The 26,856-nt window shown below is 42.9% G+C and overlaps 1 protein-coding gene and 1 long non-coding RNA gene across 4 annotated transcripts in view; one reads left to right on the top strand and one right to left on the bottom strand.

Annotated features, from left to right (window-relative positions):
• The window catches only part of LOC144828763 (uncharacterized), a 442,674-nt gene that overhangs the window by 188,833 nt on the left and 226,985 nt on the right, over window positions 1-26,856 (bottom strand). The window lies entirely within an intron of this gene.
• Window positions 1-26,856, top strand: part of SGK3 (serum/glucocorticoid regulated kinase family member 3) — a 517,133-nt gene that overhangs the window by 315,210 nt on the left and 175,067 nt on the right. For all 3 annotated transcript variants that reach the window (XM_078687207.1, XM_078687206.1, XM_078687205.1), the window contains 2 exons: window positions 3,627-3,713; window positions 18,034-18,129. In XM_078687207.1, the coding sequence (XP_078543333.1) occupies window positions 3,627-3,713; window positions 18,034-18,129 (183 nt within the window). The remainder of the gene's footprint in view (window positions 1-3,626; window positions 3,714-18,033; window positions 18,130-26,856) is intronic.

The raw sequence follows: 26,856 nt of genomic DNA, 5'->3' as shown, positions 1-26,856 counted from the left end.
ACCTTTGGCATGTGTTTTGGGCTAAGTGCCGTGAATTGTGCACCCATATTTTGTTGTTGTGCGCATTGGACTTTGTATCCACTTTTATGGGAATATGCGCAATGGACAGTTGGTCCATGTTTTAGCCTCTTTGTTGGACAGTGATCCATACTTTTGGCATGTGTTTTGGGCTAAGTGCCTTGAATTGTGCACCCATATTTTGGTGTTGTGCGCATAGGGCTCAGTACCCACTTTATTGGAATATGCGCCATGGACGATTGTTCCATGTTTTGGCCTCTTTGTTGGGCTGTGATTCATACTTTTTGTATGTGTTTTGGGTTATGCACCAATTTAATTTTTGTTATGCCAATATACTTGGTTATGCGGGATGGGCAGTGACCCATAATCTCACCTTAATTTACTAATGTTTTGGGCGATGTACCCATACTTTGGCCTCTGTTAAAGTGGTCCCTATACTTCATCTGTGTTTGAAATACACTTTAGGCCTTGCACCCAAAAATATTTTTATTATAATTGTACAATGAGTCATGTGTCCTTTTCTCTTGTACCTTTGAAATCATACTCCATATTTGTTTATTATGTATGCATTATTAATGTGTACCAAGAACTCATTTGTGTAGGATACTTAATAGTTTGGTGTTTACACACCGCGGGTGTTCCCCCATTCTATTAGTCTTGCGCAATGTTTTCTTTTGTGTGTGTTATGTAAGAATGAGTGATTAGTTTGAATTTTACATCTCCTTTACCTCAACTTTTTCCCCATTCCCACACACTATGAGTATGTCACTTACTTATTGTATTTTATATTTTCTTCATGATGTTCCCAAGGGAAAGGGATGTGCCTAGCTATATCTACCTGCTTGCACTCTTTCCTGCTGGTTTTCTGTACTTTTTATTTCCTTCTTCGTTCTTCTACAATTTGAACTCATCTTGTCCTGCTTCACAATTCTTTTCACTTTCATTCTTCTTAATAGTTAAACTGATCTGTTTGCAATGTTGTATCATTTTTGTTTACAGACATATGTTGTTCTCTCTTAGAGTTAAAACTAATATTTGTTGATAGTTTCCATAAAGAGAGAGGATATGTTGTACATACATTTATGCTGCTCAGCCAGTGTGTATGTGAGTATGTATGGAACCTTGGAATGAGTGATGACTGCGTAGAATGTTGGTGTGCCTGGTGGAGGAGAAGAATGACAGTTCAAGAGAGTGGGCTGAGCAGCGAAGATACAGCTCCTGGTGGGGCTCTGTTCCAGCTTTGAACCAGCTCTTGAATTAGCTTGGAACCTGTAACTATTATCTTGGAACTTGACTAATAAACCTCTACATTGAAATACTTGGCTACCTTTAGTCATATGTACCATTTACTCTACAATAGAATCCTTTCCTGGGATACTTCTACTATGTTTAGCTTGTTCGCCCACATTTTTTACCCCCACCTCAGAGGCCCCCTTAACCACTGCATTTTTTCCACTGCCCACTTTTCCATCCTTAGTCAGGGACGGAACTAATTTAGAAATAGAGTTACCGCTAGCCTGGGGCGGTGCAACTACGATATGATTTTGGACTGGAGAGTTTTCAGAGTCAGAGGTTGCTTTAGTTGGTGACAAATCAGGAACAGGAGTCCCAACAACATTTCCCTTGGCTAGGGGTGGTCTTGGATGGGGAATAGTATTAATAATGCTTGGCGTTTCCCTGGTGTCTTGTTTTCCCAATGGGCTAGTAGACTGAGCTTTCCCTATACCTGCTTTATTAATTGTGGAAACTAGTCTATCTAGCCTAGATGAGAGAGATTTAATATGTGTGGCAATAAGATTTTCCACAAAGGCCTCAAGATCCGCAATGATGTGGGTAACCCAGACTGGTGTTCCCTCAAATGGTCGAGATGGGCCGGCTAAGACCGGTGTGCAGTCAGGTATAGGCAAGTTTTTTTTATTTGTTTTTTTTGCGGTTTTATTTTCTTGCAACGTATACATGTTTTATAGACTTTTCTTGCTACAGAATGTGAAGGTGATTGAGCGACCTCCGGGATATCAATAGCCTCAGGATCAACCTGTGCACAGGGTAACTCAGCGTAAGAAGATGTAAGAAAAAAGCTAGAGTCAGGGGGAATGGCTGTGGTCGTTGAAAAACCATCCACTTGCCGCAGGCAAGGCACAGCGGGGGTGATTGACAATCGCCTCTCTGTATTTTCTATCGCTGTGGCTACAACCCCAATGGTCTTCTGGAGCAGCTTATCAATGGCCGTCAAGGTCGGGAGAGGCTGTGCTGTGGCAGCCTATTGCCTAGTGACAGGACCTGATTTAACAGTTTTGGCATTTTTACCCATATCGCTCATTTTATATGATTTACCACCACCAGCTTTCACTGTACCCAGCCTTTCTTTCCTGTTGTGATCAACTTCAAACTACACAGTGGAGAGATTAAAGTGATTGTATAAAAGCCTTATAAACAAATGAGTAGGAGTACAATTGTACCAGAGGTCCAGTTAAAGTTTTATGTATATTCTTTTTATAACAGTACCTCAAGGAGCATATCATGTGCTTCCAATTGTAGAGAAGCGGATGAAAGGGGTATGGCCCAGCCCAGCCTCCTCGGCCCCGGACGTCCACAGACGGCCCGCCCTTTGCCCAGGCTTAACCTGGCGCCCACCCGCGCGCGTCCCATGTGGCGGGAGGGGTGCCGCGTTTTTATGGCGCAGCAGTAGCGTCAGAGGTGCGGTGGGGCTGCTGGGAGGTGTAGTCCGGTGTCTGCAGCGCGGCCGTTCCCCTCACAGCAGGAAGAGCGCCGCTAGTGTCTGCAGCGCGGCCGTTCTCCTCACGGCAGGAAGAGCGCCGCTAGTGTCTGCAGCGCGGCCGTTCCCCTCATGGCAGGAAGAGCGCCGCTAGTGTCTGCAGCACCGCAGTTTCCCTCACGGCCTCCGGGATGTGCCTGCTCTGCCCTGTGTCCCTCAGAATGCGCTCGGGGCACCGCGTTCTTATGGCGGCTCCGGGCGCGCAGTAGCGTCAGAGGTGCGGTGAGGCTGCTGGGAGGTGTAGTCCAGTGTCAGCAGCGCGGCCGTTCCCCTCACGGCAGGAAGAGCGCCGCTAGTGTCTGCAGCGCGGCCGTTCCCCTCACGGCAGGAAGAGCGCCGCTAGTGTCTGCAGCGCGGCCGTTCCCCTCACGGCAGGAAGAGCGCCGCTAGTGACTGCAGCGCGGCCGTTTCCCTTACGGCCTCCGGGATGTGCCTGCTCTGCCCTTTGTCCCTCCGACACTTATCTTAAAGCTGCAGAGCAACCAAGAAAGAGCATGACGATACAAGTAGGACTATTGTTGGACTCACATTGTTTTTATTGTTTACTGTTTTATGTTTCACTTTCCCTAGGTTTCATGGGAAAGGTAGTTTTAATATGATGATTAAAATCGCTGCTGTAAAAAAGTAAAGTGAGGAAGGATAGCATAATCCTCTCCTCCAGTCCTGACATATAATATATCATGTAAAGCTTACGCCTGCTTTGGAGAAATTGAACTTATACTGTTCTGCTTTGTAGTTGTAAAGCCAATCATGTTTTTGATTGTATACATGTTGCTTTTAGATTAGACCATTAATTTTAAGATGATGCTAACAACTTGTTTATTTTATCTAGGGGCACATTGTTTTAACCGATTTTGGACTGTGCAAAGAAGGCATTTCTTCTAGTGACACCACCAGCACCTTTTGTGGGACACCTGAAGTAAGAAATATTTAACACTGTTAAATGGCTATGGTGATTATCTACATTGCTAAGATTCTGGTAAAAGTATATTTTTGTAACTACCTATCGATCAGCTTCTTGAGTAACCTGTCCTGAAAGAAAAAGAATGAAAAGATAACCCATATTCTAGTTTGACATTTATATTATGCCCACTGCCATGGGGAATCTTGTGCTGCTCTTTCAAAGTTTTGTTAAAAGTAGGTGTGCTTTAATGCTTTTTAAAAGAAAATATTTTACAGGAGTGTCTCAGCTGGTCAGGCAATAAGTTCCAGGGTTTCGGTCCGAGGACTAAGAAATGTCAACCCCCTTTGAATGTGAAATATGTTTTAGTTTGGGTCCGGAGTTGCCATGTTTTGCATGTGCTCGTGACAGAACCACATAGAGTGGCTGGTTTGATTGTAGCACTCTTAAAATGTTCAACTGAATTCTCCCACTTTGAGCATGCCTTGCTGCATGCATAAAACAGTTCAGAAAAATTTAGTTTTGTACAGTTCACTTTTAAGCTAAATGGTCAATCAACAGATCAGAGCATCACGCCTCTCAAGTCACCCACGTCCCCCCTTGTCCCAAGATATTAATAATCAGTAGGATCCAGCTGCTTGCACCACACCAAAGCACCTGCTGCTCCAAAGGTGCGACTACAAGATCAATTTGAATCAATTCTCACAAATGATGGTGAACTGAAAAGTTAGTCGATTCAACAAAAGTCCATATGTTCCAAAACTTCTTCATTTTCTTTGATGATTAAAATTAGACGGCCAACGCGTTTCTTTCACCACATGTGAATTTCCTCAGGGCATTTAATGTCTATGTCCATTCGGTAACGGTCTTTTGCCTACATGCAATCCTCACATTTCTAACCAATTCCTTAATCGGTTTTGGCTATTAGGCCCTCGTGCTTGAATGTTATGCCTGTCTTTTTTTACATCTACCAGCTGCGGACTTTCAACTGATCTTGACCAACATCCAATCTAGTACAAAGCACTAATTGATTTAAAATCATGATCTAAATTTATAGCCATCAAAGCGAAATACTCTGTTGCAAATGTATTCAAACATCTATATCAGAGACTTCTTTCTAGATGTTGCTTCTGTCTGTTTTGGGTTAATGTAGCTTATGCTTTGACAGTAGTTTTTCTTCAGGAATGCTGAAACTGGTTATGTTCAACATGATTTTTTTTTTTTATATTTAGGTCTGTCCCTTGCACATTTTCTCTCCCAGTCAAAATCCTTTCACCCAGCACAGCCCCCATAAATTATTCTGAAAAGCAAGATCTGTAACGGAGCAACAGCCGCAATTCGATGATGGAGTATTACCAATGTTTTGGACGAAACAAGTAAAGATATACAAATGCACACAATCAGTAGAAAAAATATCCATTACAAAAATCCCAGAAAAAGGAATACACTTTTACACCTCGAATGGCTTACCCGAAAAGTATTGAAAGTACTTCTCTCAAAGCTCTCTATACAGTATTAAGGTTTTTTCCATTTGTTGCGTTAAATCTATATATTGCTTTTTTTCTTTTTCAATTACAGGAATGACAAGAACATATTATACAGTAACAATACTAATTGACAACAATACATTATGCGTTGGCAAGAACAATATTCTAAGGACAGGCTGTGTTAGTAGCTGTAGGGTGCGTGGACCTAAAGTGTCCCACCTAGTACCTGTAGAATTAGTTGAGAAGAAAGAAGCAGAAGGTGTACATACATGCCATTCGAATGGGTGCAGCAATTCAAACGAGAGATTTCAGCAAGTGAGGGCATGAATTTTTTCCAGGAGGCAATATTTTGCAATATCAGACATAAACAGTTGCCGAGCCCAACCAGGGAAAGCTGGGACACATGAAAAGAGAAATATTAATATTAACTGGTATGCTAGCCCCGACTTCACAACCCATCCCCCCCTCAATCAACACTGCTCATCTAGTTGTTAAATTGATTTCTCATGTCTGTCACCATAAGCCCTATCGTTGGGGGTGATGCCAGGATGGGGCATGTGAACTCTGCAGCGGGCATGTCACAAGAGGCTATGACCTCCTAGCTCTCCATCACAGGGTAACTGGGCATCTGGTGATGGGGAAGCATCAGGTATATCAGTGTGTAAGTCAGCCATAATGGCATCCCAGCTTATGGCTATTAGGTGCCTGTGAATTCCAAAGGCGTTTTCCCTACGAAAGGCAATGTTGTCAGTCTGTGCCCAGTTAGTGAATGACTGAATCCAGGCTGTGAGGTGTGGAGGACCGGCTGATTTCCATCTGCTAGTGATAGTCATTTAGCTAATAGTACACCCAAGTCAATAAATCGAGATTTGACTTTGTGCTTTGATTCTTTAGAATGGCCCTTATAGCTCACAGTTCTGCCCCATTATAGTTTCAGAAGTAGATTCCTGAGACTCCATAGCTTATTATACATGCTGCCATCGGCCAAGAGTGAAGACAGGCTACCTTATTTGCCATCCCATCTGCAAAGGCAGAGTCATGTGTCAGGGGTGCCCACTCTCTCCACTGCTTTTTTCCGAAAGGAAAATAAAAACAAGAATACATGAACATAAAAGCAATATTCGTCCCATGAATTCCAAATCAGTAATTGCAACTCATTTCATGGTCAGTCACCACAAATAAGCCAACTACAATTTTTTGATTTTGGAAACAGTAAAGAAAAGAAAGAAAAGTGATGGCAGAGACAATAACACACACATTTTAATACTTTAGAATTATTGCATAAAGTTTCTGAACTGTTTGAAACCTAATGGCCTTAATGACCAGATGGAATTTGCATGTTATCTTTGAATTTCATGTCATTTTCAAGTGCTCTCTCTTTGTGATGATTTACATTCTGCCACGGTGTTTATTTTTGTACACCATGTCATTACATTGGTCACCAGAGTACAACTTGTTTTTTACCAGCTTCCGTTTTTCGTGTTTTTACGTTTTATACCTAGTTGATTTTCATATCTTGTTGACGATCAGACTTTGGTTCACTCATTCGCTTTTTTAACATCTCACATACTACAATATGGCTGCACCACTCAGTGCACTTGTCACTGGTCCTTTTTCTATGTCATTTCTGCTTCATATGTATGTTTGGCTTCACTTCCTCTTTGCACAACTTTATGGAGATACGAACTTTGGTCGCAAGCGCGTAGAAGTAAGTTCGCGTTCACCTCACTTATAATTGCTTAGGCTGTCAGCCGTTTGTAACTTCGCATGCATTGTTTTATTCACTAAGGTGTTAAGCCGTTTGCAACCTCACACACACTTATTATGTAGGATGTTGCTCCGTATGCTTCACGTTTCTGGGTTACCACGCGGGTTCGATTACCGGCGGGTTCACATGATTTCTCACCTTGTCCTTTTAAACACTTTTATTTCACACGCTTGTACCGATCGATGTTGATATTTTTGGTTTCTCCAGACTGTCCGCTATTAATGCTCTTACAGGCACTTTTCCAACTATGTTGGCGATTCATGGAAACTTGCACGATTTCGCCGTTGTTTAAATCCAGCACGCTCATGATGCACATGACTTTGTTGCTTTCACTTCTTTTTATGCACCATCTTATTTACACATCTTAATAACAAATCTTATTTACACTCTAAACACTCTAATCAGCACATTGTACTGTCTGGTATTCCTTTATCCTATGAGTGATCTTACTCATGCTATCTTTATTCTTTAGACATTTTTCCCTGATGAAGGGCACCACGAGGCCCGAAATGCATCGGGAGACACGCTGAGACCGATTTACATTCATGGATTGAATTGGATATAAACAAGATCGAGATGAAGTGTATAATATCGTAATGGAAATAAATTAAGCGTTGGAACACATTTACAAACTTCATTTCAATGTTTTGTTCATAAGGACAACAAGCATATAGATCCCACACCAGTTCTGCTGTGGGTCACTGCAGTGCTCAGAAGGACGCCCCCCCCAAGCCGGGTGACGCTTCCATTTACCTGTATGGACATTCTCATTTGAGGCGTGCTCCTTCCAATACCAACCCATAACGAGGTTGGCATAAGAGGGAGCATGCCTGGCCCCCATCGCTGTTCCACTTATTTGGTGGTATGACTGATTCTGGTACAAGACGAAACTGTGCCTGATCACAAGTTCAGTCAATTTGATAATCATATAATCATGTTGCCTATAGTTGGTCAATTTGGTTGAAAAGATATCTCTTGATGCCGTGCACCCCAAAATATAGCAAGGCCAAACATTGGTAGGAATGACTCACAAATTGGCTTAGTAAACCCTCCAAGGAGTCTTTATTTGTGGGTATCTCCGCAAGGTGTCTGAAAGAATGCAGGCTACTAAATATCAGCCTGTTTTTTTAAGACCCTTTGTTGTTAGGGTCTGGGGCTAGTCCTCTCTCAGTGACCATGCTCTGACATCACATGACCTGTTGGCAGTGGGATAAAAGTGGGTCCTACCTCTATCTCGTTGCTTGATATTGCCATTGTATGGATTCTGGTTTCCTGGTCTCCTGGTTGCTGTTTGCTGGAAGTTATATGCTGTCCTGGATTCTTTTTTCCCTCTTTCCTCACGGGCTCGTGAGCTGAGTATTTTGTCCCTGCCTTCTTCTCCCCCTGTGGGTTTTCTTTTCCCTTTTCTAGTTAGTTAGGCACGTCCCGCTGATCTCTTTCCCCTTCCCCCCCTTGTATTTTCCCCAGCGTTTGGTATTGGTTTTAAGCGTTCGGGGGCTCCCGTTCGCTGTTACTGAATTTGTGTTCCCTGCCCTTGTGGAGGTGGTGCAGAGAGAACGCAGTAAGTTTACGAAGCGTTTAGCTTCGTTTTCGTGCGTCCTCACCTAGACGCCTCTTCACTTCGTTGTAGGCGGAAGTGACGTTACGGGTCATTCCGCCAGGAGATTTTGCTTCCGAACGCTGGGTTCTCGGAGTTCCCGAGTGCTTCCTACCAGTCCCGTTCCCTTTTACCCTTATCAAGATAACGAAGGGTTTTTTTCTGGCATAAGACGAACTCTATGATAAGTCCTTTTTCCCCTCGTTGTGCAACGCTAAAACGAAGGACACTGTATATATGAACTCCTGATGGGCTTTATGCTATGAGAGACGTAATCTTGAATTGCCTTCTTTTTACTCTTGTGCCCTGTGCCTTCATGAAGCAGAGCCTGCGCTGACCACTGGTAAGAGGGGTTGTAAATGTTGTGGCAGGACATGGTCACTGGTGTTGGGATGGCGCTGTGAGAAACACTTACACATGAGGGGTATGTCTTTTTTCTGTTTTATATAGGTGCAGAAGCGTGGAGGAGGGAGATGTGTCCTAAACTTACATAAGGGTGGAAGACTTGGTGTCTCCTCAAAATACCACCCTCTTTTCAGGTTCATTGGCACACTCATAGTGGTTGTCTTGTGAGTGGCCAGTGGGCAGGGGAAGGGGACTGGTGCATGCTACGTTCCTGCAGTGCTCGGGCTGGGTGGAATCCAACAGAATATCAAGCCCACGAAATAATAGCACTGCCCGGACGAGTATGGATGAGGATGGGAACCCATTAGGTGGGGGTACGGGCGGTCCCTCAATGCAGGATATAATGGGGGCAGTACACACATTACAGGCACAGGTACAGGATCTACAGCAAGAGAATGTGGGTCTGAAACAAGAGTTAGTGGCTGTAAGGGCAAGAGAGCAGTTGCAACATAGGGGAACGGGTCAGGTTATACAGCCGGCTACCTTTCAATACGGTGGTGGGGCAGGACAAAGTGCTGTTGGTGGTAGCAATCCTATAACGGTAACAGTGACATCTCCGGTTGCAGTCCCTTTAGCCCCCCTGAGAGGTTTACCGGGGATAGTGACAAATTTGGGATGTTCATGAACCAGTGTCAGTTACACTTCATGTGTAGACCGAGTGCCTTCCCCGATGACTCTGCGAAAGTCGCCTTCACGATATCCTATCTGGCTGGTAACGCTGCTCAGTGGTCTATTCCTTTGGTGGATAGTGATGATCGGGTACTGTATAACTATGCAGCATTCAAGGAATTGATGCGGGGCTTGTTCGCCAAGCATGCGTTTATGCAGGCGAGCGATGCAGAGCTCCTGAAGCTACGGCAGGGCAGGCAGGATTTATTGACCTATATAGCCTCCTTTAATCGGTTGATATCTGAGACTCATTGGCCAATTGAAAAAAGGATGTCCCTGTTTTATCAGGGTCTTTGTGAAGAGCTCAAGGATATAGTATCACAGGTGGTGAACCCGCCTGAAGACTGTGCGGCGTTCATTGACCTTGTAGTCAAGTTAAATCATCGGGTATCAGAGCGGCGTGGAGAACGCAGTCGGTTCCAAGCCTCCCGGGGTTGTTATGTGAAGGCTGAGGCAAAACAGGTGGGGGAGAGCAAGACAGTGCCCGAACCCATGGAAATAGGAGGGGTGAGGGGACCTGTGACCCCAGAGGAGAAAAAGCGGAGGAGGGAGAAAAACCTATGTCTCTATTGTGGACAGGGAGGTCATTTCGCACGGGAATGTCTTGTGAAGCCGCCTGGTGTAGGGTTTGGCAAAAAGGTAGCCTGTATACAGTTGGGCCGACATTCGTGTGGGGAATGGAATAGACAGTATGAAGTTGTTGGAGCCTTAGACCAAGCCCCAAGACATTTTGTTATCAATGCCCAGTTGTTACTTACGGTACAGAATCATGTCCCTGTGTCGGTGTTGCTGGATTCCGGTGCTACCGGAAATTTCATAGATATTTCTATGGCAGAGAAACTGATGATTCCCTGTCAGCTCAAAGAACAACCGGAGCCAGTGAGAGCTATCGATGGGACTGAGTTAACCTCTGGTTGCATCACTCGTCAGACCGCTCCCCTACGCTTATTGTGTGAGAATGGGCATACCGAAGTAGTGATCTTCGATCTAATAGATGCCCCTTCTTTTCGTTTGGTGTTGGGGGTTCCGTGGTTGCAGAAGCATAACCCTAGGATTGATTGGGTACAGAGACTGATGACATTAGATTCAGTGCATTGTCTGAAGAATTGTTATAATGTGGCTGGAGAGCGGATTAACCCTTTGTCTTGTGCGGTGGCGGATGTGAGACCTGTTCCACCACAGTATTCTGCCTTTAGGGATGTGTTTGACAAAGGACGTGCTCAAGGTCTTCCACCGCATCGTTCTTACGACTGTAAGATCGATTTGGTGCCAGGGGCTCCGCTGCCATGCAGCCGCATCTATGCACTGTCGGAGCCCGAAGAGTTACATCTGAAAGAGTACATCGATGAGATGTTGCAGTTGACCCGCCTCTTGAGGAAGGGTGTTCCCTTTGATTGGACCAGTGAGACTCAGGACTCTTTTCGATTATTGCTGAGGCAGTTTACATCGGCACCCGTGTTGGTGCATCCTGATCCTGCCCTGCCGTTTTTTGTAGAAACCGACGCTTCTATGTGTGCTGTAGGTGGGGTGTTATCCCAACGTGATAACGCCACTGGTCATATGCACCCCATTGCCTTCTTTTCTAAAACCTTGTTGTCGGCGGAACGGAACTATACTGTGGCAGAACGGGAATTGTTGGCTGTAAAGCTGGCTTTTGAGGAGTGGCGCCACTATTTATGGGGCGCGAGGCATGTTATTACCATTTACACCGACCACAAAAATCTAGAGTTTTTTCGTTCTGCTAGGGCATTAACACCTCGACAGATGCGGTGGGTACTATTCTTTAATGAATATGACTTCATCATTACCTACAGACCTGCGGCTCAGCAGATTAAATCTGATGCACTTTCTCGGATCCATGTTGATCCGGAGGAGGAAGATTCCTTGAGTGAAGGCAGGGCTATGATTGGAGGTGAAAGGATCATAGGGGCCTTGACTGCGGATGACTTTCCTGCATTAGTGAAAGAGCGGCTGATCCAGTTGGATCTGGCTCCTTGGTTGTCATTGCCCCAGGTTACAGTGAAGGAGGGATTGTTGTATCATGAGAACAAACTGTTTATTCCCCCTGTACTGAGGGATGTGGTTTTGGAGTGGTGTCATTCCTCCGCCTTGGTGGCGCATCCGGGGATACGGAAAACGAAAGACTTGTGTATGCGATGGTTTTGGTGGGAGTCCATGAATAGCGACATTCAGGGATATGTGCGTGCTTGTCCTATCTGTGCCATCAGCAAGCCTTCGCACTGTAAGCCCTCTGGGCTCCTGCAACCTTTGGCGGTACCTCCTGCCCCTTGGCACACCATAAGTATGGATTTTGTGACTGATTTGCCATCTGTCTCTGGTTATACCGCCATAATGGTGGTGGTGGATTTGTTTACCAAAATGGCGCATTTTATACCGCTGGCTAAAATTCCTACGGCGAAAGAGATGGCTGTGGTTTTTATGTCCTCAATTGTACGGTTGCATGGGTTACCGGCTGTAATCATATCTGACCGGGGAGCACAGTTCGTGTCTCATTTCTGGACTGAGCTTTGTCTGGTACTCAAGACGGAGATACGATGGTCTTCGGCTTACCATCCTCAGTCTGATGGTCAGACTGAGCGAACCAATCAGACAATGGAGCAATATTTGAGGTGTCTGGTTACTTCTTTGTCATGCGATTGGGTGACTGCTCTACCCATTGCGGAGTTTGCCTATAACAACAGTATGCATTCCGCTCAGGGTATGACCCCTTTCTATTGTTCACTTGGGTACCATCCTAGAGCCGTAGCTATCCAACCTACGGGACGCGTACCAGCCATTGATGATGCGTGTGGGCGATTGAGGGACATCTGGGGTTTGGCCAGGGAAAGATTATTCGACGAAAGGCTGCCATGAAGAAACAGGCAGATAAACATCGGGTTCCAGCTCCCTCATATAAGGTGGGTGATCTAGTGTGGCTGGCGTCTCGTAATTTGAGATTGCAAGGATCCCGCAAGTTGCAGCCTCGGTTTGTGGGTCCTTTTCCAGTAACTCAGGTTATCAATCCGGTGGCTATGAAACTCAGGTTACCCCAAGACTACGGGGTGCATCCCGTGTTTCACACATCATTGTTGAAACCTTACATACCCTCGGTTCAGGTGTTGCCCCCTCCTCCAACTTTGGTAGTGGATGGTCAGGAGGAATTTGAGGTTCAGGCTATCCTAGATTCCAAGCGGGTCAGGGGTCATCTTTTCTATCTGGTGGATTGGAAGGGATACAAACAGGAGGATAGGACTTGGGAGCCAGCTGGGGGAGTGCATGCACCACGTTTGGTTCGGTTGTTTCATAGACAACATCCCTTGAAATCTCGCCCGGTGGGGAGGATCATTGGGGGGGGTACTGTTAGGGTCTGGGGCTAGTCCTCTCTCAGTGACCATGCTCTGACATCACATGACCTGCTGGCAGTGGGATAAAAGTGGGTCCTACCTCTATCTCGTTGCTTGATATTGCCATTGTATGGATTCTGGTCTCCTAATCTCCTGGTTGCTGTTTGTTGGAAGTTATATGCTGTCCTGGATTCTTTTTTCCCTCTTTCCTCACGGGCTCGTGAGCTGAGTATTTTGTCCCTGCCTTCTTCTCCCCCTGTTGGTTTTCTTTTCCCTTTTCTAGTTAGATAGGCACGTCCCGCTGATCTCTTTCCCCTCCCCCCCCTTGTATTTTCCCCAGCGTTTGATATTGGTTTTAAGCGTTCGGAGGCTCCCGTTCGCTGTTACTGATTTTGTGTTCCGTGCCCTTGTGGAGGTGGTGCAGAGAGAACGCAGTAAGTTTACGAAGCGTTTAGCTTCGTTTTCGTGCGTCCTCACCTAGACGCCTCTTCACTTAGTTGTAGGCGGAAGTGACGTTACGGGTCATTCCGCGAGGAGATTTTGCTTCCGAACGCTGGGTTCTCGGAGTTCCCGAGTGCTTCCTACCAGTCCCGTTCCCTTTTACCCTTATCAAGATACGAAGGGGTTTTTTCTGGCATAAGACGAACTCTATGATAAGTCCTTTTTCCCCTCGTTGTGCAACGCTAAAACGAAGGACACTGTATATATGAACTCCAGATGGGCTTTATGATACGAGAGACGTAATCTTGAATTGCCTTCTTTTTACTCTTGTGCCCTGTGCCTTCATGAAGCAGAGCCTGCGCTGACCACTGGTAAGAGGGGTTGTAAATGTTGTGGCAGGACATGGTCACTGGTGTTGGGATGGCGCTGTGAGAAACACTTACACATGAGGGGTACGTCTTTTTTCTGTTTTATATAGGTGCAGAAGCGTGGAGGAGGGAGCTGTGTCCTAAACTTACATAAGGGTGGAAGACTTGGTGTCTCCTCAAAATACCACCCTCTTTTCAGGTTCATTGGCACACTCATAGTGGTTGTCTTGTGAGTGGCCAGTGGGCAGGGGAAGGGGACTGGTGCATGCTACGTTCCTGCAGTGCTCGGGCTGGGTGGAATCCAACATTTGTCATCTACAAAAAGTCCATACAAACCTTAAGAGAAAGTAACATATTATTTATGATTTTAATAAGGCATTATAACACACATCACAGTGGGAACATTGGGATGTAGCTGACGCATGAAGTTATAAAAATCAGGTAACTGATCAACATTAGATGGTCGGGCACAAATACCTTGTGCATGTATATGTGAGCTCACTGGCTGCATTGTCAGTCTTGTATGTAGGAACATTTGTACGTATGTATTTGGTATTTCTGTAGCGCGAATGCAGCCAAAAAAGCAGTGGAGTACTGTACAGAGTCAAAGTCGTGCATAAAATCAACGAGTGGAAGGACAAGGTGGGTGGTTGCAGATATGCATTGTGGTGTAGTGTTCATAAAAGAGAGAAGTCTTCAACTCTTTCCTAAATTGCAGCAGCAGTTTGGATAGTCTTCATGGGTGGGCAGGATGTTGTTCCAGATCCTGGGTGCATAAATGAAAAATGCCTCCTCCCTTGTTTCATTTTTGCACATCTTAATCTGCAGACTGATGGTGTTCCAGCTACAGGTATGATGATGAACACCAGAGATGGTGCACTTGTGTGCAACATTAGTGGGGATGCTGGTTGTGATTACTTTGTAAATGATGCCGCTGGGTCTGTTATTTTCACCGAATCTACTATAGTTCTGAAAAACTCTGTAGGAGGGGTAAGGCATGTAACACGAACTGTACATGTTGTGGTGACCCAGACGGGTCGGGTCCTTTGAACCATATGATTTGGCAATGCCCCTATATAACAAATTATTGGCTAGTGGTAAACAAGACACTGGCAGGTGTGATATATGTTACTACTAGCATGGATCCCAAGGTGATATTATAGAGAAAAAAAGAAAAGTTGGGCAGTCTCTAGGACATAGAGGACTCTGGTGGGGGCAGGCTTTCTTGTAGCCAAGAGAGACATTGCCCCGTATTTAAGACTGTAATTTACAAATTGAGAGGATGTGTACTTAAATACCAACTGATTGAGAGCCTCAGCTTTTCAGGCCAACAGACACTGATGATGAGACCGGACAGGGTTATCACTGATTTCTCTATAACATCTTTGTACGCTGTGGTTCTTCAAAGATTGTGCTGTGATGATTTTTGCTATGTTAATTGCCATGGTTTACAGATACTGTATACTGTTCTATTGCTATGCAAAAATAGTAAATCAATATATTTTTTAAAAAGTAAGCTGCTTTTGCAGCTGGCTTTTGAACATGGTGCAGGCTGCCAAGTGGAGCCCATAAAGTTCCATCAGATTTGGGCGATGTGATCCTATTCCTTCAGGGCCTGTGCTGCAGTGTTTAGGATGTCAGTGTAGAGTCAGGGAGGTCATGGAGAAGGGTGTTAACCACCATCCAGATGTGAGAGTACGAGGACTTGAACAACAATTTTGACTTTGCTTTCTGGAAGAAATGGTATAACTTTCTTTAAAACAGAGAGCTGGTACCAGGACAATTTGGTGTATTTTGGCTATGTGTTCCATGAGGGTGAGGTTTGGTATCCAGGGTTATTCCAAGTGCCTTGGAATTTTTGAAAGTTGGAGGTCAGAGCTGCAAGTGTTGACGGGTCAGAAAATGAGGAAACTGTAGTTAGGAGTATCGAGCAGGAGAACAAGTTATTTAGCTTTTGTAATGTTCTTTTTGGTGGATATTCTATCCAACCACAGATACTTCACCGCCTACCCTTCTCCCTGTTGTGATAAGTGGGCTTTTCGTTGGTAATAAGGTTCCCAGTTATAGTTTGCACATTGTCCATTGCTCAATTGTGTCGCTCTGCGTCATCGGGTGCAGAAAGTTTCCATGGATAAACTGACGTCAGCGCGCAAGGGTAGCATCTATATGCATCTCGGTCATAAGTCCGCAGGCGGGAGGGAGTTGTGATGAAGACCAATGGTGCCACATACTTGCGTGCAAGAGCTATTGCAAAATATTTCAGATCCAGTCTGGCACATGGGAAGCTTCAAAAGGTGAGGAATCTGCAGTTAAATGGAGTAGTCACTAGGAAGTGCATTGAAGAATGTAATGAACTTGGTATTTCATTTCATAGCATATGTTGGACCTGGGAGGCTAAGATTATATTGGGGCACCAGAAAGAGACTCCCCGGCCACTCAGATGTACATCAATAGATTTACAAGATTACACTAAGTCCCAGGAATTTGTTTTAAAAGCTAAACAGTACACAGATGTGCCTTAATTAAAGTATCACTTGAACAAATACAAAATTACTCCTGAAAGCGGACTCCATACCTTAACTGCACTTAGCTATTTATTGATATATTTTGCAGTTTACTATAGTTAGAATCGACCTAAATAGGTATCGGAGCACGTTCCCTTAGAGTATTTGCTTACTTTATGTAAGCAGCTTATGAATGAACAATTTCCAGAGCTAAAACAAAGAAGATAACATAAAACATGTGATAAGGTTTCCTGATACTCTGTAGCATTTAGTATCAAATTGCACAAGGCTGTCCGAAGGGCCCATGCCTAATATGGCTTTCCAGGTCTCGGTACTTTGAGCGAGAGCAACTTAGTTCTTTGGTCTTCATCTAATAACGAAGATGGGCTCCTCCTTTGCTTGATATGACGACCTTCCATGTTCATGTGGGATATTTCCAGGTAAGGTGCAGAGAAGACAGGATGCTCCAGTGCTGGCAAGCTGGACCCATTATTTAAACCAGGGCCCTTCTGGCATACCTTACTCAACCTTGACCCTTGTGGCTGAGCATAAAGTGCCATGAATGGGACCTGTGGAGTCACGCCTTGTCCTCTATTGACCCAACTAATATCAGGTGCTGTGGGTTGACTGAAAGAGGATCCAGTGTTGGGGGGAGAGGATAAAAGCAGATTGTTGCCCCACAGAAAATGTTTCCTGTTCTGTTAATGGATAAATGTTAATTGAAAATAAAATATTCAAATGTCTAGTGTCTCATGGTGCTTTCTCTGTGGAAAATCTGACTATAATGGCACAGAGAGCAAAACCTTGTAGTTTTTAGCCCTCTGAAATTACGTAAATTATGAATTTCCAGGTTCTCAGGCTCTATGCAGTCTTTAAGTAGCTGAGGTAAGGTCAGGGCTGCTACAAGAATAGGTATTTTTATCTCAAAACAAAGAAAGAAAGCAGGCTTTTTTGGCGTTCAGACTTTACTTTCTCTTGTAGACTAGATTTGTTTTTCCCACCCATGGGACTTTTAATTCACATGTTGAATAGCCAGCTTCAAAAAGAATTTAGATTTTATGGTAGAAATTCTGTTTTATTGTCGTTAAGAACAAATATAATCAGAATTTCTCTGTATGTAAATACTGACTTGTTTGTTTCATGGCCATGCATCAAGAGTTATGATATTGGAGTGCCATCTGTTTGTTGCATTCCGAGCTTGTCTTTGTTTGGTCGTCACGTTATGCATTCTTAACATTACTTTGATTTCCCTACATATATTTGTAAAATGTCCTGTAACACCTGTAGATTCATGTGGGTAACAATATCTGTGAGATGTCGGGATCCTCACACCTCTATGAAATTGTGCAGTGTCTCTGCTGCATGAGGAGGCTCTTGCTGATCCCTGTACCGCTCATCAAGCATTATTTCTGTCTGATGACTGCTAGAAACTCCCTATGCCCTCAAGCAGTTCTGTCTTGTGGCTCACAAGTGCTCATCAATGCTCATTGCAGCCGCGCCCAATTCCCAAACAACTCTCTGCCAAATCAACATGAGTCTAGGAATATGGATGCATTATATATTGTGCTGCACCTTTTGTTCTGCATAATTCAAACTACAGCTTGTCATGGCAAACCTTTTCTTAGGATTGTAAATTAAAAGCTCTGTCATTACATGCATATAAATGGATTCAACTGACATATTTTTATAGGTCTTAATGTGCATTTGTTCAAGAAGTAAATTATTATTAATAGTGGATCACTGTATGTGTTTTAGTACCTTGCCCCTGAAGTGATAAAAAAGCTGCCATATGACAACACAGTTGATTGGTGGTGCCTTGGCTCGGTCTTGTACGAAATGCTTCATGGATTGGTGAGTAAAAAAACTATTTTTTGCCTTAAAACAAAAAAGTTTATGTTGTTCAGCTATACATTTATTTGTAATACCCCTTAACTTTAAGGACTTTTAATGTGCATAGTTCATTCTAGTCACATATACCTTATTAGTTGCGAACTGAAGTGCTGGAAGTCACAAGGACATGCATTATGTCACACTGTATACAGGAGGACTTCTCTGTTGGTATATAGATCAGTGCTGCTGCTGCTTCAGTTCTGAATTACAGCTGACCAGCAAAAAAATAAAAATATAAAATAAAAAGTGCAGGCACCCAATGTTAAAATAATAGTTGAGTCATGATTTTCATGAATCCGTTTCATGAATAATCAGGCTCCTAAAGTCGGAGCATTGTGTCTGAATATGTCTATCGAAAGGAAATAGGAGCCTTCGGAGCATGTGTTGCAGTCAAGTTAGGGATCCTAAGATAGGGAGATCATGAATGAAATGCGTATGGTATGTGTACGTGCAGGCCTGTGTACGTGTCCTCTAACCCATTTTATTCCATTAGCTACGCCAAGATCGTAATTTTTTATCTATTCCGCAATTTCATCCAAAGTACATTAATTACCTAGCATATAATCGCATCAAACGTTTGGTGAGTAAAAACGTGGAAAGGGACTCCACATAAGCCTCCTTAAATCTACCTGCAGGTCCTCCCTTGACGAAGTGATTCAAATATAGATCATGTCACAAGCAGAAACGGTGAGGATGCACACATTGCCGGCTTCCAAGCTTAATGCTCACTATTTTGGTATAATTGAAGGTGTCTGGTCAAGATAGTGGATGCTCTTTTGTAGGGATCCAGTCACTCTTCTAGACATTCTGAAATGAAGCTGTATTTCATCAACAACTACACTCACTGATTGCTGTCTGGGGTCCCTGTTGTGATGAATCTCCTTAAGGTGGTGAAATACTGCACCTGGCTGTGTGGTTTCCCTGTCATTACACCGGTACTACAGTAGACTAGATGGGGTCTGGGCTCTGAGATGTTGCATAGGATTTCAGCAGTTAGCCAGTGACTGGTGGCAGAGAGAAATGGGGCAGGGGTGGGTGAACCCAGATGGGATCCACTATACCCTTTCAAACTATAATAAAGCAAACGTTATGCATTATAGATCTGCAATGTGTAATAAATGCAGTACATGTTTATAAATGAAAAATGCGCACTCTGATAGGTGAATTCACAAATGGGTACACATAAGCAGAGAAATGCAAACATTACGTCATCTCCTTGGGCATCTGTCACTTGTGGCCAGGAGGTTCTGATCTGACTTGAATCAGTTGGAATACTCCCGGATGTGGTCAGATGCTTGTGAAAGAGGCGTGACAGATGTCAGATCTTGGTGCAAAACCTTTTGGGGGCTCACCACATTAGTGGATGGTAGTGCTGTGATCTCTTGAGCTGTGTCTGTGTCCTAAGACATGTCCGTGAGTTACATGTATTGACCAGGACCCTGCCTTGCATGGTCCTGGGTTGTCTGACTCCAAGAGTCCTTATCTAGGACGGCTGTCCTTGCTGACAGAGACACTCCCCCACCACCAGCAAGTAAGGTCAGACGAAACTGGGCTGCTCCCAATCGTGGAGCTACAACAGCTGCAGCGGCCTGTGGTGACACAGCATATTTACCCAATCAGGATTGTGGGGCGGAAGGCCAGCTGTCCTCTACTGAAGCCATTCTGCAGGCTATCCAGACCAGTTTCACCACCCTGGGGGCATAATCCCAGGAGGCTGGCATGGACATCACTCTGTTGAGTTAGGATCTGAGTAATGCTGCCCACTGGGTTACTAAAGCAGAAGACCACATATGTGAACCGCAGTGCTGTGGCTTACTTAGTGGGCCGAAGATGCAAAAGTATGAGTTTTATTCCTGACCGCAAATCCCAGTACCATAACACATTAAGCTTTGATCCGAAATCTCCTTTCTGAGGTGCTGTGGAGGCACATTTTTACCTAGATTCTTAATTACACAGATGGAGATGAAATAGTCAGAAGTGTGCTAACACTGGAGCAAGTTCCTCATGGAATATGATATTCGCAAATTACACTAAATTGGTTCAGCAACAATGGAAGTTATTTGAAGTTCCTGAAATGGAAGAAACTCTCCAGTTACTGATGTGAGATATACACATTCAATATAGTGAATGAAAGGCCATCCATTAGAGGGCATTGGGGACCTACCCAGCTGAGCCAGCCAGGTTTCTGAATATGATATGGTGGATCTGTTGAACACAATGGCTACCTTTCTAGACATTTTAGTGAACTCTGCATGTACAACTGTGCCAAAGCTGCAATTTCCAAGAAAGACACAGTCATCGCCGAATAGATGTGTATCCTCTAAAATTAGGGTATCTGAAACATAGCGCTTAGCTGATTTCCCACCAACTGTCAGCCTAAGCTTTTCATTTAGTCTATTAACATTTCATGATGCAACCTTGAGTTGTCCGTTTCTTTAGTTTTTAAGGTCAGTACTGCCACTGGTTCAAACGGAACTGCCCAGTGTGGGAGGAGGCTTGAAAGGGGTGCAAAATGGTTGAATTCCTTGATAGGCTTAGTGCTTGATAGATATGGAGCCCTAACCGAACACGTTTTTTTACTCTTTCACCCATTCATTGATATTAGTTGACATTTGAGTAACGGCCATCCAAAATCCCACGTGTATGTTCTCTTTTCTGGCACATATAGGTCCTTTTCACATATCAATATCTTCTTTATGCCCATCGCTAACCTATCTGAAGTTATCACCACACACATTTTAGCGCAGCAAACTAATATGGCGCAGTATAACTGACCACATTAAATGAATGTGGAGTCTCAGTGTATGTCACTAATGACAACATGGTTGATACCCATAGAGTGGAAATAGAGCAGTACTTTCATCTGAATGGAGAGAGTCAGTAAATTCTTCCTTGACATTATGGAAGGTCTTTAGGCTGATCTTGAGATATAAAGTGATGGTATGCATTTTCAAACTGAAACAAAATAAGCAATAAGCTGCAAATTCTCTCGAGGCCCTTGTTTTGTTCAAGTGTAGGTTCTCCTTTTCTGATGGGACAGAGATATTGCGTGATTATAGAATATGTTAGTCTCTGTCACTGTCACGTTTTGTTGAATGAAGTTATAGAGATCCGGATGGCATCACACTATAGGGTCCACGTTTGGGAGTAAAGGAGACAGCACTGACTCAGCAAGAGATAGGATTTTCCAGCATTCAAGAGGAACATGTAACATATCTGGTGAACTCACAGTGGGGCATAGATTTGCTAACTTCTACCAGGGCCTGCATGGAAATGTGGGGAATTTTCATCCTGAGGCATTTCATCAATTTATGGATAACATTCCAACACCTCCACATTTGTGAGCTGTGAGGATTGTCTCAGATGGGTCGATTTCCAATGAAAGAAGGCCTTACGTTGACTAATATTTGGTAAAACTGCAGGCCCTGACAGGCTAATAGCTGATGTAAGATTTTTTGGACAGCTCTTACATAACCTATATAGTGCCTCGATATAAAGACTGCCCTGTCTCGAGATCTGGGAGAGAGGGAGATCACATTTTTCCTAAAGATGTTTCTCTCCCACCAGGTGGGAGTCATATAGTCTCTATTATTAAAGTCATTGCTAAGATCCTGCCAAACAGCCTCTTTTAGGTAATTTCATCATTGGTTCTTGTGGAGCAGAGACACACTATATGGTGCATGCACAATGCTCTGCCATTAATTGGTAAAATTCAAGGCCCATTAGCCATACTGCTGGTAAATTTGGAAAATGTGTTTTACTGCCTGGCAAGAGATTACCTATTTGCAGTCTTCAAGAGGATGAATCTGGACTCCACTTTAATTATTTTCATATGTTATACAGTCCGCAGAAGACCAGAGTTTAGTTTAGAAAGCTTTATTGAAGTAATAAGCATAGTAGAACATCAATACAAATTGTATGTTGAGGGGTGGCAGTAATAGAATAAGTTACAACAATGAGGTACTAAAAAGAATCACACCTCAGTTGAAACAAAACTATACCAAGTCAAATGCATTTTTAAGATTGTAAGAAGAAGGAGAAGAGAGAAAGGAGGAGAGAGAGAGAAGAGAGAAGAGGAAAGGGGGCCAAATAAAGAAGAAAAACAGATTATGTAACAGTGAATAAATACAAAATATATGATGGAAATACAATAAAGAGTGAATGCTCAAGCTTAACTGCTCGACCTAGAAAGAAAAGAAGTTAGAGGCAACCATAACAAATCTTTTTTAATCAACAAAGCAGTAGAATTAGCAAAAGCACGGTCAAGTCTATGATGATGACATAGTAAATTCCACCAGGCTTGGAAAGAGACTTTTGAAGTGTCCTGCCAGTTGGTGGTTATAATTTGAAGAGTGATAGCAAAAAACAAATCAATAAATTTACCCACCATGCCTTGAACATTCCAAGCAGGAGAGCAACTTCCCAGAAAAACATGTGAAATTTCAAAAGTAACATTAGTCGATAGAATATCATTCAATTTTGTCCAAACTTTGGACCAGAAAGCTTTAACAAGAGGGCAAAGGAAAAACATATGGAGGAAATCACTATTTTTGTTGGGACAAGACCAGCACTTCGGGGAATCTATTGACTTAAATGTATACATATCACAGGGAGTGATGAAGTCTATTATAAAAATAATATAAGGTCTGGGGTCACAAAAATCCAACCTTTTTAATATAAATGGGGAAAAAATTCCAACCACCAGAACCTTCTCATACCTCGGGGTCCTTTTTGATCATCAACTATCTTGGGGCCCCGCTGTTTTGAGGAAGAAGGGCGAGGTAACCCGCGTCAATGCGGCCATACTTGATTTCGCTAGAAAAATTGGCAATAGTCCGGTGGCTGCCTTGCTTAAATTATACCAGGCAAAGAGCATCGCCGTTGCTTGCTATGGAAGCGAGCTCTGGGGCTATAGCCAGATGCGGGACCTGGAGATTGTAGAAAATAATTTCCTGAAGCGGATATTGAGGCTGCCAAAGGGAACTGGAAACTTCTCTGTACATGAGGAGCTAGCTGTGCCCTATTTAAGTGATAGAATAGCAGCTAATCCCCTATTGTGCTGGTTGAATTGCTGGCTAAATAATGACATACCTCTTACCCATGATATACTAAAAGAAGCCTTAACATGGGATGGTAGGTTTAAGGTTCCATGGCTGAAGTATATTAATGATTGTTTTACTGAAATAGGACGGCCTGATTTGTTTTTAACCCCAGACTCTACCACCAAATTGGATAACACCTTTGTGAAAAATACATTCATGACAACCAGGTACTTAGCCCGGGAGGAGGCCGAGCTACAGAAAGACAGTGTTAAGAAACACGCACTACTTAAAACCTGTCTACAAATGGAACCATACTTATCATGGCCCATGACTGGCTATGAACGTTATCTATTAACAAGGTTCCGTTTTGATTTGTTTCATCTTTTACTGGCGGTACCAAGTGGGGCCCATCGAGGTCAAGTGTTGCCAGCTTGCGGCTGCGACGGAAAGTCTCCGCAAGATCTGGCGCACTTTTTATTTATTTGTTCTTATTACACAGTACCCCGGAGGCTATACTTAAAACCACGCCTCAAAGAACTGAAATTTGCACAGATTAAACCAGCACTTTACTACCTTCAACTCCTGAACTGTGACTGCACCTTATTTGTATGCAGTTTTTTTAAATTAGCAATTACATTCAGGAAAAGTATGGAGGGATGACTATGATGCTGTTGTTAGGTATATTTGTAACTTTTTATTTTTGCTATAACTATTTATATTTTTAAAGTGTTATTCTGCCTGTTACTCTTGTTTTACATTGTTCATGTAACCTCCATTTTCACAAATGAAATGGATCACTTGTTTTTAATTGTATGCTTATGAATTGTGCTTTTATGATTGTAATGTTAACAATCGAATAAAGTTATTTGAACTGAATTGAATATAAGGTCTGCGTAGTGCTAGCGGAACGTGAGGAGGTGTGAATTTTTTTCCAAAGAGAATCCCATGTGCATAAGGGAATTGTTAGGGCTAAATCCTTTTCCCATACAAGCTCTAATTCGGATTTGGTCCTATGTTTTGGAGAGTGGGATAATATTTTGCATATGGTAGAAGCTTTGAATTGAGTGGAGAAATCGAAGAGGGATGGGAAAGTTTGATCAGAAATGGTCGTGGGAGAGTCCTGAAGAGAAAGGCGAATAAGAGATTCCTTGAGTAGAGGATAGTGAAGAGCATGAGAAGAGGAAACATTGTAGGAAGATTGGAGATCTGAGAAATCCTTAAAAGATCCATCATTCATTAGATGTTGAGGTATAATAATACCCTTGTCAATCCATTCTTTCCAAAATAATGAGCGTTTGTTAATTTTAATGGATTTGTGATACCAGATTGGGGTGCGTAAAAAAGGATCAGCAGTAAGTAAGTGAGAGTGAAGCAGAGAGGTAGCTAGGCTTTGGAATGGATGAAAATATGAGACGAGAGACGTTTAGGCGGCTGAGACAAATGGATAGCAGAGAGAAAAGAAAAAGGAGAGTATTGAGTGTGTTCCAGCGAGCTCCATGCTGTTAGAGGCGGATCTGAGGTGTCAGATAAGAAAGTCCAGAAGTGTTTTAGAGTGAAAGCAGAATGATAACGACGAAGATTAGGAAAATTAACACCACCTAATTCCTTAGACGACTGAAGGCGAGCCAGTGAGATCATTGGTTTGCGATTATTCCGAAGAAACTTGGAGAGAGAACTATTAATAACACGGAAAAAGGAATTGGGAAGAGAGATAGAAAGCATAGATGAGTAAAAATTGATAATAGGAAGAAGCATCATCTTAATGGTATCAAGTCTACCCCACCATGAAATAAATAATGGAGACCAACCATCAATCAGAGCGGACATTTTCTTAAGAATATCTGCAAGGTTGATTTTAATAGTTTCCTTAATGGTATTAGCGTAAAAAATACCAAGACATTAGATATGTTTAGAAGTTCGTTCAAAACCTGTGTCCGAAAACATAGAAGGAAGACAGAATTTGTTGAGAGGTAAGATCTCAGATTTATCTACATTTAGTTTATATCTAGAGACTTTTGAGTATTCCTGTAAAAGTGAGAAAAAGGATGGGAGGGAAGGGGATGGGTTAGAAATGTACAAAAGAATATGATCTGCATATGCAGTAAACTTAATATCAAGCGACTTAAACTGAAAACCTGTATAGTGAGGGGAGCGTTTGATTGATTCTAAAAAGGGTTCCAACGCAAGGATAAAAAGAAGGGGAGAAAGGGGACATCCCTGTCTGGCCCCTCGAAGAAGGAAATAACGGGATTGACAACCATTTGCCCAGACGGAAGTGGTCAGAGCTGAATATAGAAGTTGAATATATTGGAGAATAGGAGGGCCGAAACCATGCCATTTGAGGGCACCAAAAACAAAATTCCAATTAAACCTATCAAACCCTTTTTCAGCATCCAATGTTATAGCGGCTAAAGGAGAATCTAACTTAGAGGCCAGATGGATGATTTTAAGGAAAATACGTGAATTATCTGTAATGGAACAACCTTTGACAAATCCGGATTGATATATTTTAACAAGATCAGGATAACTTTATTAATACGTATGGTGATTAATTTTGCAAATATTTTACAGTCAGTGTTAATCAAAGAGATGGACCTATCATTTTTACAGAGAGACGGATCTTTATCTTTTTAGGTGTCAGGCATAGCATAGCTTGAGTAAAAGTGCCATGTGCTGTACCGTTGGCAAGAAAGTGAATAATTAAAGAGAGAAGGTGAGGAGTCAAAAGTGGTTTAAGTTGGAGGAAGAATCGTACGGAAAAACCATCTGGACCGGGAGTCTTATTTTTAGGTAAAAGGGAGATAGCATCAATGATTTCTTGTTCAGAGATAGAGGAATTCCATGAAGAGAGGTCAACTTGGTTCTCGGGAGACTTAGGAATTCGTTAAAAAAAAATCAATAAGATCAGTAGAGGGAGAAGATTCTGGGGTATAAAGGGAGGTGTAATAATCAGTAAAACAATCGAGAATCTCAGAATCTGATAGATGCACAATTCCGAAGGAATCCTTAATATTAGCAATTTTTGTTTTTTGCTTTTTAATTTTAAGATAGTTTGCGAGAGATCTGCCAGCCTTATTGCGTCCACCATACATTTTTGCATTGAATTTAAGAAGGTTTTTACAGGCCGAACCCAAAGATTGCTTGTTATATTGCATTTTTGCTTTAATAAGTTTGGATAATGTGTCCGGGCAATTAGCAGAGAAATATTAATGTTTCAAGAATTTAATTTGTTTAAGGAGTGAAATGGAGACTGAGAGAGCTTTCTTCTTTTTCCGGGAGACAAAGTCAATAATAAAACCCCTGGCGGAAGCCTTAAAGGCGTCCCAAACTAAATGAAATTGAGAGACAGAAGAGATATTACGGAGAAAGAATTCATCTGCAAAGAGCAAAAACTTTTCTAAGAATTGAGAATCTAAAAGAAGAGAATTATTAAAGCGCCAGCGCCTAGATGAGGGTGTAGGAGAAGGATGTTCGATATCTAAAATGATAGGGGCATGATCAGAAATAAGAATGGATCCAATCTCAATGTTATTCATGAATTGTAGGGTATGTTGAGTGAGGAAAATATAGTCTATCCGGGAGTGGGATCTGTGGGCAGGGGAAAAAAAGGAATATTCTAGGACATCCAGGTGTGAAGTTTCCATGC

The sequence above is a fragment of the Lissotriton helveticus genome, chromosome 4_1 (genome assembly GCF_964261635.1).
Source record: "Lissotriton helveticus chromosome 4_1, aLisHel1.1, whole genome shotgun sequence".
Classification (NCBI taxonomy): Eukaryota; Metazoa; Chordata; class Amphibia; order Caudata; family Salamandridae; genus Lissotriton; species Lissotriton helveticus.
The sequence above is the reverse complement of the archived record's forward strand: the minus strand, read 5'-3'. Positions and strand labels throughout refer to the sequence as shown.